This window comes from Siniperca chuatsi, linkage group LG6 (assembly GCF_020085105.1).
Source record: "Siniperca chuatsi isolate FFG_IHB_CAS linkage group LG6, ASM2008510v1, whole genome shotgun sequence".
In the NCBI taxonomy this organism is placed as follows: domain Eukaryota; kingdom Metazoa; phylum Chordata; class Actinopteri; order Centrarchiformes; family Sinipercidae; genus Siniperca; species Siniperca chuatsi.
Genome location: NC_058047.1, coordinates 2352371 through 2373411, shown reverse-complemented (window position 1 = coordinate 2373411; position 21041 = coordinate 2352371). Strand labels below are relative to the sequence as shown.

The 21041-nt window shown below is 43.3% G+C and overlaps 1 protein-coding gene across 17 annotated transcripts in view; it reads right to left on the bottom strand.

The window, feature by feature from the left end:
* Positions 1-8924: 8924 nt before the first annotated feature.
* mast2 (microtubule associated serine/threonine kinase 2) overlaps positions 8925-21041 on the bottom strand; it is a 190422-nt gene continuing 178305 nt past the window's right edge. For 13 of the 17 annotated variants that reach the window (XM_044199303.1, XM_044199306.1, XM_044199307.1 and 10 more), the window contains 7 exons: positions 20629-20889; positions 20045-20271; positions 19171-19293; positions 18557-18693; positions 18276-18466; positions 16938-17491; positions 8925-16468 (listed from right to left, as the gene is read on the bottom strand). In XM_044199303.1, coding sequence (XP_044055238.1) covers positions 14876-16468; positions 16938-17491; positions 18276-18466; positions 18557-18693; positions 19171-19293; positions 20045-20271; positions 20629-20889 — 3086 coding nt within the window. In that variant the 3' untranslated portion in view covers positions 8925-14875. The remainder of the gene's footprint in view (positions 16469-16937; positions 17492-18275; positions 18467-18556; positions 18694-19170; positions 19294-20044; positions 20272-20628; positions 20890-21041) is intronic. The other 4 variants (XM_044199304.1, XM_044199310.1, XM_044199318.1 and 1 more) reach the window with 1 other exon arrangement.

Sequence of the window (21041 nt, the reverse complement as noted above, 5' to 3'; positions counted from 1 at the left end):
CAGATCCGAGGCGAGGGAGCTGCACAGAGAAACAGAGAACAAAGATGCTGATCTGCTGTTCTGATCTCGACGTGTTCGCTTCTCTGTTTATCTCATGAGACTGATTTAGATCCGGAGCAGGACGTGGGAAACAACAGAGGATGAAAAAGAAGAATTGACAGAAGAAGGAAAACAAGCAGGAAAAAAGAGCAGAAGTGTTCAGGGAGGACAAAAGTTTGGCGGAGGGATGGTGGGGAGCGATTAATAAGACATTTCTAAACTTATTCCTTCATTACTGTGTGTGAAGCCAGAGGCTGGGTTGAGGTCTACACAGCCTCATTAAATTATGGATCACTGTAGCCCAGCATGGACATGGACATGGACACACACACACACACACACACACAGTCTCCACTACTTTAAGGGTTTGTTTTTTCTGCAGGAGTGTGTGTTTGTGTGTTTGCAGGCTGCAGGACTGTGTGTGTACTTTATGAGTGTTTAGAGTGCATGCTCAGTGTGTGTGTGTGTGTGTGTGTGTGTGTGTGTGTGTGTGTGTGTGTGTGTGTGTGTGTGTGCTTCAACATATCTTTGTGAGGACTCTAAGTGAGAGCATTTTTACGGGTCCTCACTTCTTCAAAGGGCAGTTTAAGCGTTAAGACTTGTTTTTATTGGCTTTATAAGCCCGCTGTCACTGTGGGGGTGAGACACAAGTCTGACACGGTTGGACAATCCAACAAGCACTGAAGCATACTGACGCCCTTCAGGTTAGAGTAAGGTTAGGGTTAAGACTGGGTTTACACATGTAGTTGTGTAAATGATGATGATCAGCATGCATAGACATACAAGACACTACCACGCTGGAGTGCAGTGCATACATTTTCAGATGATACAAACATACAAAAATACATCATTTATTTAATCTTAATATCTACAGCAAAAATCAGAAATTACTGATACAGAATATTCGGTAATAAAGCATAGAATTATTTAATTCAGTTACTAATTTAATAGTCCATCGTGCTCTTTTACAAGTTAGCAAACTTCAGAACGTCAGAACTGAACGTTTGCTTCAAACCTGGATAAAACTTTTCTTTTAATGACATTACAAAATAATAGAAATATTACATATTTCTTTAGAAATAAAGCATTTCTGTCTCCACAAAAATTGAGTTAAGCTCTTTAGCATGTGAGCACACAGCACTGTGTGGGTTAACACAGTATGCAAATAAACGTGTGTGCACTTCTATACTTCCAAACCAGCACATTTGTTGTTCCAGTCATGGACCTTTCCATTACTTCAACTCAAGGTTTTTCAGGATGCATGCAAACCCAGATCCTCCTTTGTCTTTGTTGCAGCCAGGAGCCTGGGTTCTGGACTCTGTATGGTCCACATATTCTGGAATATTCTGGTACATGTGTGTTTGTAGGTACTCAGATATGTGTGAATGCTCCTCGGGTTTATTTCAGGCCGTTTCTTCCTGCAGACGAACTCCTCGCTGCTCTCTGATAGAGATGTCAGACCTATCAAACAGCTCCTCCACTGCACGATCAGAGAGGAACGAGGGAGGGAGGGAGGTAAAAAATGAATGGAGGAATGAATAGAAGAGAGGGGAGAGGAGGAGGAGAGAGAGGGAGATACAAGTTCAAATCGATGAAGGCTGGAGGAGGGGGAGGGTCAGAGTCGAGTGTGAGTCTAAAGCTCCAGCAAGCAAAGAGTGAGTCCAGAAACACACGGAGAGATAAAGAGAATGATTAAGTGGCCTCTGAAAAGCAGAATGAGATGTCTGGACTAAAAAAAATGAATGAGGAGGAAAGTGAGAGCCAAAACAAAGAGAATGTGCTCCAGCAGCAGCCCCTGCAGGTCAAACACTGAACTGAAGCTGTGTGAGCGGGCTGGTGAAGGCTGAGTTTCCACTGGGACACAAGTCACAGTTTTCACTTGGTGATTTGGCTGTACGCGGAGATTCTACAGTACACTTCATCGATGTGTTTATACACATGCAGGATGTTCTAAGTGAAAAACACGGGAATCAAATGTGACTCTCTTTAAAACTACGAAGTGGCCAAAAAATCTATCAGATATGGATCAAATCTGGACTCGTGGGGCCAAACAAAAATGATGCATACACCAGTTTCTACACAAACACTGCTAAACAATCAGGACCTGCCGTAAGCATGTGAGCATGTTATACATGCTGACTGACCTGGGGAACTGAGGGGAATCTAATAATAAACATTCATTTGTCAGTGAAGACATAACCAAAGCACCAGGGTAGAAAAAGTGACAAAACAATATAAATAAATATCTGAAGTGTACGGGTGTAATAAATCCCTACATGAGTTTGTTCAAATAAAGTGCATATAGCAGTGTAAAAAGGTGAAACTTGTTCAGGTTGTTGGCCAATTTTATTTTTGCAGTCTGTAAAAAAACAGTAAACACCTTTATACACACATTTATAAAGCTAAGTTTGAGTCATTACTTTAGTGTGCTCACTTTTATTATTCGTCTTATTCGCTGCGGAGACATTATTTCATTTCCTTTTCCATTATGTTCCTGTGTTATCCGAGACATCAGTAGATGATAGTTTGGTCAGCTGTGCATAACCTCACAAAAAAAGCACATGTGAAATACGATGTTTCATGTGCACATGTATTCATGTTGAATGCTGTTTTACATATGATAAACCACATGTGCATTTTTGTCATTTATCAGATGTCATGAAGTGAAATTGATGTTTTACATTTCACATATAAAATGTCCAAACCACATGTGTTTACGTGTGAATTTTTCTCATGTAATGTGGTGTTTCACATGTGATAAGCGACTGAGATTTTCAAACTGCCTATGCTTTACAAATGTGCTGAAAATAATGCGCATGCACATCTGTGTCTTTGAGCGTGCACAGAAATGTAGTCATGCAGCTACACAGCAGCTGGCCCCAAGAGAGCAAACACAGCCAGGAGAGCGGGAGGCAGATCTGTATTCAGTCCAGGTAACCAAACGCATGCCTCTGTTTGTGTCAGTGTGTGTGTGTGTGTGTGCCTCTCTCTCCCCGGGGCGTTGCGTGACCGTGCTGTGAGGACGGGATCTTTTATCTTGGCTGACGTCCCAATCAATCAGCCAGACACTGATGGAGACCCAGGGTGCCCACACACTCACACACACACACACACACACACACACACACACTCACACATACACATCTGGAGCTCTTAACCCCTTCCTATCAGCCCTTTGTTGAACAGCAGCCTTTTTGTTCAGAGTCAGGAGGAACGTCTTTGTCAGGCCCTGGTTGTGTGTCTGTGGTCTGACCTTTAACACACACGCACACACACACTCAGACATTAACCTGAGTGTGTTGCCGGCTCTGCGGGACACTTTTGTCTGATGAGGTGAATCCAGGTAAAATCCATAATGATGTCCTTTGTTAAATCTGCAGGAGGGGGGGTGAAATCGTGTAAACAGCTCTTAGAAAGAAGGACACATCAGGTGGACAGTGAACAGCGTTCTTCAGATGGAAAACGATCTGAATCCGATGTTTTCAGAGCATAATGAAACAGGTGACAGAGGCCAAATCATCTCAACCTGCAGGGTAATGGGTGGGAAAACATTTTTTAAAACGGGACAGAAACCACAGTCTCAAGTTGCATCTACTTCAAATAAGAGCAAAACTGCTACTGCATCTGAGGTAGATTCTTCTTTTGTCACGGTTTCATTTTCTTTTATTTCCAACAATAACACCCTTGTAAAGTCCACAGTCCACTCTTTTTTTTGTACATAGCATTCGAAAGACGTAGTATCACTAACGGCCACTAGATGGTGAGTGTAGTGAAGTCAGAGACTTCTCTGTACAAACACAAAATCTATTTATTTTTCACACAAGATATTTTGACCTCAACCACTAATTTCCCTTCTTAATATGTGTAACGGAAGGAAAAAAAAAAACTGAAGGAAATTGCATCCATCGGATTTGGGCGTCTGACGCTTTTTTATAAAAATTATTATTTATTTATTTATTATTAGTTTTTAGCAGCCTTTAACAAACATAATTCCCCGTAAGCCCAAGACCATCGCAGGTAACGATCAGCAGCTTGACAGACTGAGGCAAGTCAAGTGGACTGGACAGGGCTGGCCGCCATCTCTTTTATCATGGAGGGACATAAGGGAGATGGCTTAAGATGTCCTAATGAGAGCTGTAGTTTTTTAAGTGCTTACAAATGAATTGTTGTTTAGATTTATTAAAATCCCAAAAGCTTCAAATTCTGGTATCAAGTGCTGCAGTAGATCCTCATTTATCTTACATGGACAATAAACCCGAGGAACAGATTTCACATTTTGAGAAAGACCAAAGAAGGAAACCCTCAGCGAGAAGTTGGACTGAATCACAGATCGACTTTGACAAAAAAAAAAAAGACAAACTGGAGGAAAATAACAGAAAGACTGATAATAACAGAGTTCCTGATAAGTAAATCTGTCAGAGTCTAGAGAGAAAAGTCCTGGGAAGTATAGATGAATGAGTCCAAGAAAGACCAGGTAGAAAATGTAAGATTAAGTCTGGGGAACATCAATAACCTGTTCTGTCCTGGAATGACTTCTCTGCATCTCTACCGCTTTTTACAGCAAAGAGAAAGCAATTCATTTGAACACCCATCTTTCCTTTCAAACAGATATATCGATTTGAACAGAGATGCCCGCTCTGCCTCCACAACAATCCGTCTCTGTTCCTCCCCACAATGGCAGCTATTTCATGTGCTATTAGTCTCAAAGGCGTCATCATCTCGGGTGCAGTGGGATAGACGTTACAGTAGCCATACATCAGCCACAACAGGCCTCATTAAGTACCTGGCACCTGCTACCTACAGAGACCAATTAGAACACAGGGAGTAATGAGATGAAATCTCTCTCTGCCATGCCACGGCCAATCACGAGCCAGATTTAATCACTGCAGTCCGCTCATTAATGCTGATGAGGAATTTGAGGTGACAATAGAAGTAACTTTGTTCTTTGTTCTCCCCTGTGGCTGATAACGAATGGGCAAGTTGGCCGAGGGGGAATCTGAGGGGAGGTTTCGTTCAAAAAGGAGTGCAAGAAAATTAAGAAATATAAAAATATATAGAAAAACATGGACACAGCAGCTGTGACATTATTCAGTTTTCTGCAGATATGATTTTAGACCTAGAGTTTTGCCATTTGTTGCCATCTTTGTCAGTTATTGGAGGTAGAAAATTTTAAATTTGTGTAGAACAGTTGTGCCTATGTGTGACAGGCAAGTGGCAACCACCACAGCTGAGTGCTAGCCGAGACACCTGTCAATCCAGCAAACGCGCCCAACAGCTCAAAAACTTCTCCTTAATCAAACTGCTGTTCTCAAAATAGATAAACTCCTCCCCCGAACAGCGATAATCCAATCATAGCTTAGCAACAGTCGATGTGCATGGGACACTCTGCATCTAAACAGTTTGTGTTGTTTCTTTTTTAACGCTTTCCCAAAAAAAACACCAGAGCAAAAGTGTAAGGAACGGATTAACATTAGCATGCCCGGCTAATTAGCTTACTACATTTTTTACATACTTTCAAAACAAGGAGTGTATCATTAGCTAACAACATTATTGTATAGTTTTACAGGTTACGTTAAAATCAGTTAAAACAGTTCAGGACTGGAACATCCCCGGTGTGGGAGCCGCTCCTAAATGCTACTGAATCAGAGTTTAGGCTAACGTTAGTGGCTTTCTCCTGATCTTTATTGAATTTGGGCAAGCCAACGCACAGAACCAAACTTGTTACCCGAGAGAGCGTTATGTTTCCCCAACTCTCCTGTTAGTCTTCATCCTCAAACCTTCTGTTGTAAAATCAAATGTTTGGAAATATGAAAAACAGAGCAAAAATCTAACCTCTGTGTTGGTTGGAATGAATAACATTTTAATTCCATTTTTAATTAGCTAGCTAGCCACAGCTGATTAAATCTGCCAGCGACAGAAAATCAACCGTCATTGGCTTGAGCTGCTTTTGTCTGTGTGAAAAGGTAAACCTGCTGCTGTTATTGGAACTTGTTTATGTGCGATGCTAAAACAAAAAGCTTGACTGGTGTCATAAGAGTAAGGGAAGGAGGGCTTAATGAATATTCAATTCAGATTGACTAATTGAGACACTAACTTGTGGAAATAATTAGCCTTCAAGTGAGTTTTGTCATGGCCACTAGAAGAACTGCAGCACGTAACTCCCCCTTAAAACCACATTTTTGTCATTTCTGTTTATGTGCAGGTTACTATCGCGAGTCAGTCTTTCTGGCTATCTGTTTTCTCCTGCTTCCAGTCCTCATGCTAAGCTAGGCTAACCGCGCCCTTCTTAACACACAGACATGAGATTGATATGGACCTCATCTCCTTTAAAGCACTTCAGCACCAACTTCAACATTCAGTTTCTGTTTGGTGAAAAGCTTGTACCATCAAAATCAACTCTGAAAAACAACCTTGTTTTTAGCTGAATGATAATGTTTTTTTTTTTTCACTTTTCCCAGCGGGGTTTAAAGAAGTTTTAAAGGCCAAAATGGACAGAAACACACAGAAGAGCGTGGACTTCAGGTTGAAGTGAAAAACATGAAAATCAATGAAACACACACACACACACACACACACACATATACACCTTTACGTTCCTCATGCTGCAGTGAGTTTTAAAGGAATGCCAAATATGGTCCACTCATCCCTTTGAATGTAGAGTTACTTATTTTGGACAAAAGTAGCAAACGAGAAAGACAGAGACAAAAAACATCAAGGAGGTTAAGATGCTGTAGCATAGATTCTTGCGTGTCCAGACATGTGGGAACGTTTCCCTGCGTGCACAGAGGCAACGGCCTTATGGAAATAAGTCTAATTTTAGATGCGTTGCTGTATTGTTACTGGTGTTATTATATTTCATGTTATGTGTTCTACAACGTTTCCACTATTTCCACACTTGATTGGTTGCCGTTGTGGTTATTACAAGCACTAATGGCATCATTTACTCTGAAAGAAAGGCTTACCTTGTTTTCTAAATTAAAAAGGAAACGCAATATATCCATTATTACATGCCATGCGTAGAAATGAGTGTACACATACCCGCCATGTGTACACTCATTGCTATGCATAGCATGTAATAATGGATATATTGCGTTTCCTTTTTAATTTAGAAAACAAGGTAAGCCTTTTCCTGCGCGGTTGATAAATGAGGCCGCTGCATTCAAAACAAGGACCTTTTCTGGTATCTTCTGAGCAGGAGTAAGAGTGTAGTCCAAGTGTAGTTGCATCTTTTTGTTTTTTATTAGTGTAATGATATCAGGACTGTTTGAATTTAGATTTTTTACTGCGCATATGGACTAAAATGTGCAGCAGAGGAGCAAAACCACCCAAATGAAATGGATTAATCAGCCTAATTTTCAACATGCAAACAAACTCTACAGCATAGATAAAAGGACAATAATTAGCCTAACTTTTGAGATGTCCCGAAATACGATGGTTTTCACGGGTTCCTGGGTATTATGTAAGGGGTCCAAGACCCCCTGAGACCCCTCATATTTTATACACTTGATGTCAGGTAGTCATTCAAACGTTAAAAGCTCTTCTGCACCTAATGGCCAGTTTTCTTGTTTGACTGATGGCACGTGGCCGGAACACAGGAAGTCAATATATTTGGGCCTTGTTTTCCCCAGTTCACATTCCCCGGTCCGCTCCTCTCCCTCCCTCGATGCTTCCTCTTTCTCTCCCCTCCGTTCCTCCCTGGCAGCCTGGAATGAATTTGGCCGGTCATATAGAGCCGTGTCAGAGAGAGACGAAGCTGGCAATTCATCACCCTGTGCTGCCTGCCTGTCACTGCTTCTCCATGTTTTTTTCTTGTGTGTGTGTGTGTGTGTGTAGGACGGCTGTTCGCCTGCTGTCAGAACTCCTCACTACCACCATGTGTACCTCCATCCCCTCAGGACCTCCAGTAAAGACTGAGAGAGGCCCTTCGTTCTCCTCCTCTGCTCTGACAGCTCCCTGCGGACACCTGGATGGATGGATGGAATCGAGACGGGGAAGGAGGAGGGTGAGGGTGAGGCAGAGGGGGAGAGGGACCCAATTATCCCAGAATGCAGTGGTAGGTGGTGTTTAAATCAGGTGGTGCCACCCTTGACCTCAGCAGTCCATTGGCAGGAGAGTGAGACGCTTTAGCAAGAAGCTGCACTACCGAGGAAAGCTAATGGAGCTCCATTTTACCGTCATTTCTTTCTTGAAGTGCGGTGGCCCTGCGGCGCTACACAGATTAGCCATTACCCTCCATAAATGTACTGCAAGCCCCGCTGAAGCTGTCTCTCAAGACCATTAAGATGCCTGAAATCTCCCACAGAGACAGAGACAGCGGACACACACGCCCATTTGAAGCCATTAGGGAGCTTTGTGCTGCAAAAAAACCCCACAGCTTAACTGACTGGATGATGCCACATTACTGATAACATGCAGAACTGCAGGGAAAATGAGTTTAGAGATAATTTACTGCCACTTTTCTGCTCACGCTCACTCCCCGGAAGGAAACCAGAACGTGATGAGAACAAATGACCAAGAATCAAATGCTTGGCATGAACCGGGGGGGGGGGGAGATTTAACGTCACATTTATAAAATGAACTGAAGAGAGCAGTTTGAGAGGAAAGTGCTACTGTTCCCTTCCGAGAACAAAAAAGTAGAACACACTGTAAAAAAAAAGAAGTCATTTCAGCCTGTAAATCAAATTGAGTCCTTAAAGCCTGTGCAGCGTGCAGTGTAGCAGCAGCCCGAGGCACGCTTTAAACCTGGGGCCACTTATCATTTATTGTTTCGGACTTCATGTGAGTTCAGCAGCAGAAATCCTTAATGTAGAAAGCACGATGATGATAAAGCAGAGTGAAAGAAAAAACACCATAAAACATAATCAAGACGCTGCGAAACCAAAGCGTACATAAAAAAACTTTATTATTGTTGTAAGGTAAGATTGACAACAACATGCTTTTACCACAATAAAAAATAAAAAGATATTGCACTGGTTTTACTCTAGCAATGTTTTTTCCCTCTTTCTTAACGTCTCAAGCTTTTACGGTGCACAGCTGAATCTTCCTCCTCGTCTTCAGTACTCTTTAAAGACAAACACAAAACACACAGCTTGGAAACACTGCCCTCGTCTGCAAGAGTCAAGTCCATAAAAATCGTTTTATGCTGCTCGACCGAGCAGAATCGACCTCCTCAGACACAGATACAAGCTTAACGGACTGCACACTGAAACATCACTGAATCTCATGTAACGGTGGTTTCTAATAGTTTGTGTGTGTGTGTGTGTGTGTGTGTGTGTTAGTGGTAATAAGGCTTTACCCTCGTACCTCGTCATACTCAAAGTCACATGTTTGAATCTATGTGCCGCACAGACAGAGCCGGTTACCCTACATGCTCAGAGTCAGAGGTGTACGCAAGCTCATTACTGCCAAAACCACAACGGATGCTTCCATCAATCTGTAAGTCAAGATTTGATATCTGGTCACAGGCAGAGACAGAATCATCAGCACAAGACAAGTTTCAAATGCTCCAAATCCTGATTTGGTCCACGCTCAAAGCTACGGCTTGAAAACAGACGAGAGAATGCAAGGACAGACTGTTCTGCACAAATTAAATTTTAACTTTCAGTTTGGAAATCTGCTCAAAGTTTCCTGCAGCTGTTTTGGCAAATTCTGAGTTTTTGAAAACGTGACGGGCCAACTACTTGGAGGTTCTGGCTTCAACAGGGCTCACCAATAAGCACGGATGTTAATCAGTGTCGAAACTACTGCATGAGTTTCATTAAATTCTGAGCTCTTGATAGGGTGAAATGTGTCCCTGACATTGAGTATTTTAAAGGGTCAAGCTGGAATCGAATCGTCAGGTGAGAGTCCTTATTTTTTTGATCAGATGGTTACTGATTTAAATCAAAATGTGTCAGTTTCAGACTATTCCAAAGTACGGACTATAGAGATGCTTGTGTTTATACGACATTTAACTTTTGAGAACTTTAGCGTCTTTGGTGGATGTCGAAAATGTTTATATTTCTCAAAAGTGTATTGGCACTAGTGTTGAAAATGTTCAAACGCCCTGACGAGTAACAGTAACTGTCAAAAGTGAAAAGTGCTCGCTAAAACTGGTGACACAATTCCACACGTGCTCTCAAATCCCGACTGATTAGTTTCAGCTTGACTTGAGTCGCAGCTGTTTAATGAACTTTCGGAGCGGTGGGTCTGGTTTGTGGGCTTCTGCCACAGAGCAGCAGAGGTGCATGATGGGTAAACACAGGCTGGAGGTCGAACAACTGCTAACAGAGTGTAACTGCTGAACCGACCGGACCGGGACAGGACAGAGGAGCCTGAGGGAGGCTGGGTGGTGTTTGTGTGTGTGTGTGTGTGTGTGTGTGTGTGGTCAACAGGCTTCAGAGATTAATGACTCCACCAGGAACACTGACACTTGCTTCAGTCTCCAGCAGATGGCTGGACCATCATCTTTACACACGGGAGAAGGTGTGTGTGTGTGTGTGTTTATACTGTCTATGGAGATGGTGAAACTGGCATCCCTACATTAGATGGCTCTGGTATTGATCTGAACGTATGTGTGTGTGTTTGTGTGTGAGGCAGCTGTCCATGTAGCACTAATTGGACGACCAGCTGAGAGCAGATGGACTGGAGTGTGCATGATTACACACAAACACACGCAGGTTCAAATTGCGTAAAGAAAATCACAACTCCAGCTGAAGTCAACAGCAGGCGCTTAATAAGAATGTAAAATAGAAACTGAAGAGATTCAAGCGCAGATCAGAACTCCGACTGATGTGGAAGATTTTTAGTGACAAAACTATTGAGCATGAACACAATTTCAGGATTGAATTAACCCGTCTATAATTAATTAGTCAGGATTCGAGAGCACACGGGGGACAAATCATTAAGCAAAAAACACGTTTCAAGTAGAGCCCAACAGGATTTTTGAGGCACCGATACAGATATTTGATTGATTGATATAAATCAGCGATATCTGTTTCTTAATAGAAATACACTAAGGATCCCTTAAAACTATGACATGGAGAAACTGTTTCTGAATGACCTAAGACAGATATTTCTTGTTAACTTATCGGCCAACATCTATGGTGATACTGATATATCTGCGATAAGCTAAGATCCAGCTGATAATATTGGCCCTGCTCTAGTGAGCCACCATTTTGAAATCTGCTCTTAGATTTTGAGCATTTAAGCACAGTAGAATAATCACTTTTTCACAGCTGAAATCTTTTAAATCAATGAAAGAGCGAATGAAGCTCACTTAGAAGGTGGAGTTTAACAGGAAACCATCCAATAGAGTTGACTTTGCATGTGAAGAATATCCAAACAGAGCAAGAAGCTTTGAAGATAACGAACAATGGAGACCTTTTGCTAGGTTTCAGGTTTGAATATACGACATAAAACATTCGTTAGCTTAAGAGATTAGAGAATCCAGGTATTTTACCACCCTGGGACTGGATCCAAACAAAAACCAGCCATCAAAGGCCAACCCTACTTGTTGCGCACTCAAATCTACTGACAAAACTTGTCTTTTGGGCTCAAATCTTTATATATGCTCACAATTCTGTCCTCGCTTGCTCTAAAAACTTCTTCAGTGCTTACGAATCTGTCCACGTTTGCACTCAAATCTGACCTGCAGAATGACTTCCGCTCAAGATTATTTTTGTGCCACCTTGACCTCTGTTGTTTCTGAGCAGCGTGACAAAAGTGAGTCATTAATCTCATTTCCCTGGTGATAACCACGCTAAGAGGCAAGATGTTTGGGTTGTGTAAATGAATAACATCCAATGTGGTCGTTTAATCGACAAAACTATTCTTTTCAAGTCTGACGCTAACAAAGACAGAAGCAGTTTAAAACTCATTAGTCATCAACTTGCTGACCGTCTGATTGGCCAAAGCATACTGCAGATAAATCCTGAGAGGTCAACAGCTCAAACGATGGGAGCTGCTTCCTCTTCACGAGTCTCAACGCCACTGATCTGTTCCACAGACACACCTGCTAACACACTTCTGCACTGCCGTGAGACGCCCAGCACAGCGTGCACAAGAGCGGAGATGATTTTGACATATGTGCGCTGAATCTTCCTCCTTTCTAAACATCCTGACCTCTTCATCACACAGCTAAACATAAACACGCCACATTATGATCAGGAGTCACCTAAACATGTGGACAAGTAGTTGGTAATTATCCTAGCCTGTCAGAGGAGGTTTGATTGCTACAGGCAACAAGTTCCATTGACAAAAAAACACAAAGAAAAATAAAAAACAAGAACATGTAAACATAATACAGAGATTGCCTCAGTCAGTGTTGATGTCAGTTTAACACTGTCCTTTAAACTGAAATCAGTGAACTCTGCTGTCTCTCCAACAGGGACACAAGCCCAGTAAAGACACAAAACACTGAAGGAGGTTCAGTTCACTTTAAACTCAAGACAGGAACATCCTGCTTTTCAGAGACGCAGGAGCAGAAAATGTTCAAATGTACGACATGAGTGGACTCACACCACGGCTGGGCTCCGTGTGCTTTAAGTCGATTTTGAAAGGTAATTTTCTTAAAAATGTGAAACAAACCAAAACAAAAAACAATCTGCAAACTGTTTCTTGCTTTCAAATGTATAGTAGGAAATCAGGGAGGTGATCAGGACAATGCAGAAGAAATTAAAGGTGGTATATTCAGGAAAAAAACATGAGGAATTGATTTGAACAGGCTAACTGCATCTTTCCTCTGAAGCAATCGTAAAACTGAGCTCCAACCCAACACACAACAGTGGTCAAACGTCTCGACCAGCTTTCCTTTTAGTGACTTTTAGTCTTTTTCATTGGACAAATGAGATAAAAGTTTTGTGCAAAGCCTGACGCCCGACACAGATGCGTAGAGAGCTCGGCCCACATACACAGGTAGCAGAGTGTCCTGAACAAAGTTAATCCTAAAACACACACGCAAACACACTCAGGGTATAAAACAGATGCACAACAGAACTTTAAATATTCTTATATATATATACATAGATAACCATGCACAAATTAACAAACGCTCTCTCCCTCACACACACATATACAAAGTAAAGTCTGATGACTTTACAGGAGTAGAGGCAAAAACAAAAAACACAGCAAGTTGGTCCAGATAGCAAATAAAAGTCCCGCAGCCTTCAGAGGCTGATCGGGGCTAGAAATAAAAAGGCGGTGGTCCAACAGAACAGTGTTTCTAAAATAACCACAGTCAGTCTGAGCATGCTCAGTTTGGATTCTTCAGCTGAATGACAGTGTGGTGAAGCAGTTTCTGCTTTTGCATGTGTGTGCAGGCTATAAAATCAGGTATGTATTCAAATCCTTGGCTTAATTTCCGTATGTGTGGTAAAGGGCGTCTGAATCTAAAGTTCTGACTTAAAACACATCCAATAAGCCTGGCTAATTCTGCTCATAGTGGAATAAAGTGAAGAACCAGAAAGATGACTAATGTGTAGTCGTGCTTATGCTAACATGCTAGAGTTGGGTTTTGATGGGATTTTATTAGATCTGAATCCAGTATTGAATCAGCTTTTCCAATCTGAAGTTTTTATTGAATGTATTTAGGGTTAGCTTTTAGCATTTGTAGGAAACTAATTAGCTACAGCTGACACACTGTATAATCTGCCAGCAGCAGCATTTGTGTTTCTAACTGTTGAAAGCGACGGTTAGCAATGCTCTTTGTTAATATAAAACAGCAAACACTCGATGAGGGTTTCGTTAGTGTCGGAGCTTAGCGATACTGGGTATTATCCAACCTGAAACCGGATCCAAAATGGACCCAACAATTGAAACCCAACCCTGTAGCATCTTAGCTAACGGTCACATGTTGGACTACAACTAACGTTTTCCTACTTTCCAGTCAGTCAATGCTTTCCAAATGTTTAAAAATCAACTTGGAGAGACTTAAAACTTGAAACAGCTCTGGGAAGGTTTGCTCAAATAACAGACAGTGAATAAGGATAAGCTACAGTGAAATATGTGCAGACTTGGTAAATCGGCACAAACATTAATCTAATCCAGCACATTCCCAGTAATCTCTTCATATCACTAAACCAAGCCTGGAGTCTGTACTCAGGGAATACATCTCTGCTGCCGCACACTTGCAATGTCGGATCACCAGGGACTACAGTGAAAGGATAATTTAATTTAACCTAGTTAGCTGGGTGCTGAGTGCACATTGACGGTGCAGATTTAGCCCTATTAAAAACACTGTAATACATTTACACAGATTGCTAAACATACGCTGCACTTTATTGCTGAGATACAATCTTTTTCGAGTCATGGCTGGGTAGACATTGTTGGGCAAGCAGGGATGGGAAGAGAGTGTTCCATAAGACACGTCCTAATCGATTTGAGGAACACGCGAGTAGGCTCTGCCAAACATCAAGATGAAAAGTAATGAGGCAGCACAAGAAGATTATGAACGAGTAAGGTGTGTGTAATGTGTCTACATTTTAAAATTGTAAGTGCATGGACCACTGAGCTCCTTATTTCTATCCCCGTACATGTTTGCAGAAAGAGAAAAAACGCCAACACCTCGTGGCATTTAGTGGCTGTAACCAAAGAGTCAGGACACCAAAATAACTCACATGAACATTAAGAGCACAGAACAGCTGGAATGGAACTAGGACTACCACATTTATCTCTGCTTCTGATAGCTCTTTGTCTCTCTCTACACCTTTTTTTTGCTTTGAAAGTCAAACTTTCTGATTAGTGTGAAGTTACTAATATGTTTTCTTCCAAACATGCAGTTTGTGTGAGTTTTAAAACCTCAAGCCAGCACTGAGTGGTGTGATCTGTACATTTTGTTCTGGTTCTTTGCTTTTTGCTGCTACGTCTTCTTGCAGGTTGCTTTGTCTTGCTGCGAGGAGGCGGACACGGTGTTGGTGGTGGCGGCGGCAGTTGTCGTCTGTGGTTCGGACCTCTTGCGCTGTGGCTCAGATGCTGCAGAGGAAGTGGGGTTTGTGATGAGGGCAGGCTGAGCGGCTGCTACACCAAGCCGCTGTGCAGATGCAGACGTGGCAGCGTTATCCCTACCTGCAGACCCTGATGTGGGCCTTTCTGGGACGTCCGTGCAGGATGATGATGGCTGGGCTGCGCGGTCTTTCTGGGTTGAGGATTTGGCCGACCTCTGCGAGGTGGTCGGGGAGGCAACTCGCTCAGTTTTCTGTCTGGTTGGGGACTCCAAAAGGTGAGGCGACTGAGGGGTTGGGAGCTGTTTAGAGAGACATGAGAGGGGATCAGTTGGTGGGACTTCTGGGGTGCCACCTCTGGATGGTTTCTGGTCCTTCTGGCTCTTGTCTGCAGTGGTGCTAAGTTTGACGGGGCCCAGAATGCTCTTAGCTACTGTTGCAAGCTGGGACACAACTTTGTCCACGCCACTCTCATGGGCAGGAACTGGGGAGCTGGAACTGGAGCTGGAGCCAGAAGTGGACGAGGACGACGCACTCAGACTTACAGCAGCAGCCGCAGCACAAAGTCTCCGATTGTCAGCCTCCTTCTTCTCCTTGGGGATGCCAGGAGAGGAGCAGGAGGTGCGGGGTGTCTCTTGGCTGTCAGTGGTTCGGCAGTCTGTAGTACTGGTGGTAGTTCTGGAGTCTGTGGTATTCGTGGTGGTTCTGCAGTCGGTAGTATTTGTAGTGATGCTAGAGGGGACTCTGGTTCTAGGGCTGTCCAGGGTTTGGTCCCCTTCCGTGGGCTCTGATGGTACAGTCTTCCCCCTGAGATTTTTTGAGTCTTGTGGAGGAGTTGGCTTGAGGAAAGTGTCCTTGCTGACTGAGATGAATGCACTGCCTGGGGTGGAGAAGGGAAGGGGGCCCTGAGTGGGTTTTGTGGTATCGCTAGGCCCCAGAACCGTTCTCTTTTGACTTGCACTGTCTTCTGCGGATGAGGCCAACCTTGTGTCTTTTCCTCCCACAGAGGAGGTGGGTTGACTGGGTTTCGACTCTGTAACAGAGGGGAGGGTGTGTGAGGGAGTGGGCCTGCCTACCTGCGCGGGCCCTGTGTGGGTGAATGTGGCATGAGGGGTGCAGGGGGAGAGGCAGAGGGACGGCAGAGTGCCTCCAGGGCCCGTTCTCACAGTGGTGGGCCTCAGCAGGGGAGGAGGGGTGAAGGTTGTTCCCCTGCGTCCGTCCTGACTGTCCTCTGAGCCCTCATCGGTCTCGTCCTCAGATGAATCGACCTCGTGGATGGCATCTTGCTTCTGTAGCGATTCCCTCCGCTCGGCTCTGTCCTGCCGGATGGCGGACAGTTTGTCCTTCAGCTTGATCTTCCCGGGGACCAGGCCCAGCGAGCCGGACACCGCGCTGAGGGCGCCGTCCCCTTCCTGACGCCCTAACTTCCTGGATGAGGAGGAGTGTTTCTGCAGGCTGCCCTTCTCCACGCCGCGTCCTGCTGAGGACAGCAGACCCTCGCTGGCTGACTCCTGAAGGTCAATGAAGAATAAGACACAGAATATTTTGACACAATATATACGGATATAAAAATCCCATAATATTCACAGTAAAGTGAGCAGCTAGACATAGATAAGGTGGCTTTCATACTGAGATTTGCTATCTGGCAGAATAAAAAAATAAGTTTGTGTAGTTGTGTTTTTAGTTGTGTTTATGTATTGTTTACAAATTAATTCAGATTCGCCCCAGTCAGGCACACTCCCCCTGCAATGCCTCTGAGTTCCCCAGGGTGGCCTACACCTAAATTTGGGAACCACTGCTTTAACATCATGTAAATAATATCTGCTAACTGCTAAATCTTTTTATAATATATCCTTTTAAAGACACTATCAAGGGACACTATTATAATTTCTTTAAAGCCATATCATCAAGCAGTTAAAACTTCACAATTATAGACACTATTATGAAATCAAAAGTCACTGGGGTGTGATAAACTCATACCTGAAGGCTCTGTAGGCTCGGTTCTCTCTGCAGAATCTCCTTCTTAAACTCTGAATGTGAGATGTCCAGACTGTGTTTCCGGCTCCCTACAGCCGCTCCCACCGCCAGCTTCTTCTCCCCCACTGCTGCCACCCCAGAGGGAGACGAGGGGGAGTTAGACAGGGAGGCGGCCAGTTTCTCAGCTGACTGCACCCTCTTGAGGAGCGGAGACCGTGGAGGCTCTGCACTCTTAGGCCTGGATATCTGCCTCACCAGGGGAGGGGAGGAGTGGAGCTTCACAGGGAAGGACTGACCCACTGCAGACTGTCCCAGAGCGTGGCTGGGCAGTGGGGACGGTGAGCGCTGTGGTGAGCTGCTCTGAGGGGTGGGTGAAGGTGTGCGGGCCAGAGGGGAGAGGGGGATGTTGCCGGCAGACTTGCGTCGGGGTGAGCGGTACTGCCGCTGGAGCTTCGGGGCGAGGCCGTGCAGGGAGCTTGGTCTGATGTGGCCGGAGCTCGCCGGGGAGTTTGGGACACTGGAGCTGGGAGAGCTGCTCTGAGATGAGTTTCCACCAACTGAGGGGTAGAGAGAGAGAGTACATTAATAATATTTTAAGTTAATATATTTTATAAACTAGATTTATTTTTTTATGTATAGATTACCAATGTAAATGAACATGCATGAATGAAATACATAGGTTTTATTTTTTTTTACTAAACTAATATTGGTATATATGTGTTTACTATACTGTTAAAAAATACATAAATTATACAAGCATATTTCTTTTAATTTAAGGTAACATTGTTTTGTTTGTATACATTCAATGTAACAAGCTTGCAGTCCCACATCAAATATCTAAAATGAGTTTGTGTGAGGATTTGCTGCTTTGTTTCTCTGTTTTATATCACTGTAAACTGAATATCTTTGGGTTTTGGACTTTTGAAGATGTTCTGGGATCTTGCGATGGACATTCTTCAACATTTTTTCACACTTTATAGACCACAACAATGAACAAGTAATTGAAAACGTAATAAACAGTTTAATCAACAATCATTACCTGCAGCCCTACTCTATCTTTGTAAGTACAGTAATCGACATTTTTTATTCTTTGGTTTAGTTTTGTGTAGATAAAGATCTGCTTACAAAAAAGTGACAAAACTATCTTTTAAAAAGGAAGAATCAGTGTTTGCACGTTTCACTCCTGAGAAGGAATAAATACGGAATTTCGTCTTCATTCAGACTCTCAAATATCACACTGAACTGTGAGATGACTGTATCATCACACCCCTGATGTCCACTGTGTGCATGTTAACAGGTTATCATCATTACAGTACAGGTGAGAGTTTCTCTGTCTCTTACCTGAGTGGGTGGAGTCTGGCGTGGACCTGTAGCCCTGCGTCGGGCTACGTGGTGACAGGTTGTGTGTGGGCGAGCCAGGGCCGCTCTCCCCAGAGGACAGAGAACGGTTCAGAGAGGATAAACTGCGACTGGTGTGGAGGAGAGACGCCTGCTTGGTGATCTTCCTGAACAGAGACGTCCTCTTCTTACTGCTAGAGGAAACAAACAACAACTCACTCAATGAATCCTCACATTAAATACACGCAAAGTGATGTTTGATATAACACAGGTGTGTGTCCCACCTGTCCTGTCCCTCCTTGCTCTTGGTCTTCTTGTTGCGTCTCGCCATCTTGGATTTGTGGCTCGTCTTTCGAGCGGGGCCGAGCTTGATGGACGTGTTCTCAAACGGGGTGGCACAAATGGACACCTTGGCTCCGCTCTGGACGATATACAGAGCATTTAGAGATGTGGATTGTCAGGTTTTGTTTAAATTTTTTATTTCAATTTAAGTTCACTTAGATATTGGTGTAAATTTGAAGTTGTATTTTTTATGTTAAATGTGTTTTACTTTAATTCATGTAATTTGTGTTAAAGTTTCACTACTTTTGGCAGGAGGGGAAACTTTTTAGGACATGCATTTTGTACGTTACCAACATATTGAAATCAGGGTGTTTTTAGGATGAATTGACATTAATTTTCAAGTGTTTAGCATTAGGTAAAAAAATATATAGAATTTCTATGTCTCTAAAAACAGAATAAGGAAAAGAACAAAACAAGAAAATAAATTTAAAAACAAAACCAAAACAAAAAGTGTGCACTGTGTCTGTTTATCAGTACTGTGCATTCAAGACATGCTTTTACTGAATTAATTAAGTAGAATTAAGTGTACTTTGTGTCTATGTGTTTGTGTCTGTACCTTCAGGATGAGCTCCACCACCTCTGTGTGAACCAGACCGTGAACCGCCTCTCCGTTGACGTGGGTGATCAGGTCTCCCTCCCTCAGCCCCGCCTCGTGGGCCGGACCGCCCCCCTCCACATGCTGAGGACGAGCAGAGAGAGATGGTCAGAGTAAAGAAAAGAAAGAAAGGTGGAGAGAAAAGAAGAAGCGAGGAAGAGAGGGAGAGAAAGAAGAAGAAAGAAGAGATGCTGGGTGAGAGAAGTGAATTGAGATGCAGGCAGATGTATTTAAGATGTATTATATTTTTTGCTAGTACTTCTGACGTAAAGGTGAGACAAAAGAGTAACAAAAGAGTTTCCCCTCGGGGATCAATAAAGTATTTCTGATTCTGATTCTGACCTATGGGCTGAGCCTGTTCTATAGTTGTTTACTGCCATCTTCTGTCAGCAACAAGAATCCCAATTCACTGCAACCACACTGACACACCCATACAGTGATTCTGAATCAAATATACTTCAATAATAATACACCTATCTGATATTAATACCTATATTATGGTAGCTATTGCGACTATTCTTCTACACTTTTCATTTTATATTAAGTTAATTGCAACTGACATCTGAACTCCTCATTTTTATAATTTCAGGTCAAGCTGGTCTTCTTATATTAATCTTATATTAGCGGCTTCTCTCTCCCCTCACTTTCTGTCATCTCTCCACTGTCAGAAACTCTAATTAAGACAAACAAAAACAGACTAAAAAAGATTTTAAAAATCTTAAATTAATGATGTTTGTGAGCTTGACACCTCAGACTTTTTGAATAATCACAGTGACCACGTGTTATGGCTAAATCTGTATTTTTGTCAGCATTAGTGTTTCTCTGTGGGACTCACCCAGACCATGTGGTGTACAGTGTAGATGTCAGAGTCTCCCATGTATACTCGGATGGCCCTCAGGGTGAAGCCATACTTCTTGCCTGCTCTGTGGATCACGATGGCGGGCTTTACGCTGCTCACGGCCGGGGACAGGTCTCGGCTAGGGGAGGAGTCCCGCGACGACGGATTGGATGACAGCGAGTGGGGCGACATCGGGCTGGCCAATGGAGAGGCTCCGTGGTGGTCTAAGAACAGACAGAAAATGGACATTTGTGTTGGTGAGGTTGGTGTCCATATGGAGTACAATCACAGATTTTTTTTTCTTGTCAGGCCACAATCACACTTCATACATTATTATCCAGAGATCCTTTAATTATCTTTTGGTCTGATTTATTCTTTTTCGTTTTCTTTTTATTCTCTATTTTCTGCAATAAATCAGCTTTATGTTGTAAAGAAAATCATACTTAATCAGCACATCAGAGCCACAAGATTCGTGCACCGAACTCAGTCAACTCAATCTTGCAAAAATACATGAAATGTGATCCTGGCGCTCAGCATTCAGCAGCAGTATCTCCACCCTCGTGCTCCCACCCCACACTGACCTGCAGGGATCATCAGTGACAGTGTGGTGGCAGAGGCTGACTTGATGACCTTGTTGAGTGGTCTGGAGCTTGGCGTCGCTGTGTGTTTGTCTGCATCTCCAGAGAGCAGCCGATGGCGAGCCCTGCGAGCCGCCAGGTCGCTGATGGCTCTCGGAGTCAATGGAGAGTCACTGTCTCCTGCACCTTTAGCAGCTCCACTGGCAGCGCCATTACTGCCGTTAGCTCTGTTACCACGATCACACACGTCGCCTGAACTACCCGCTGCAGAGAAGGAGGGTGAGAGAGGAAGCTCAGATGTAGGTTTAGCGGTTTTCAACTTTTTAGGCTAAATGTAAAGAAATTCGAGACATATTTGTAGACATATCCTTTAGAAAGTTTTCAGTTGATTTTTCTCTGAAGTTAAGTTGACAGGC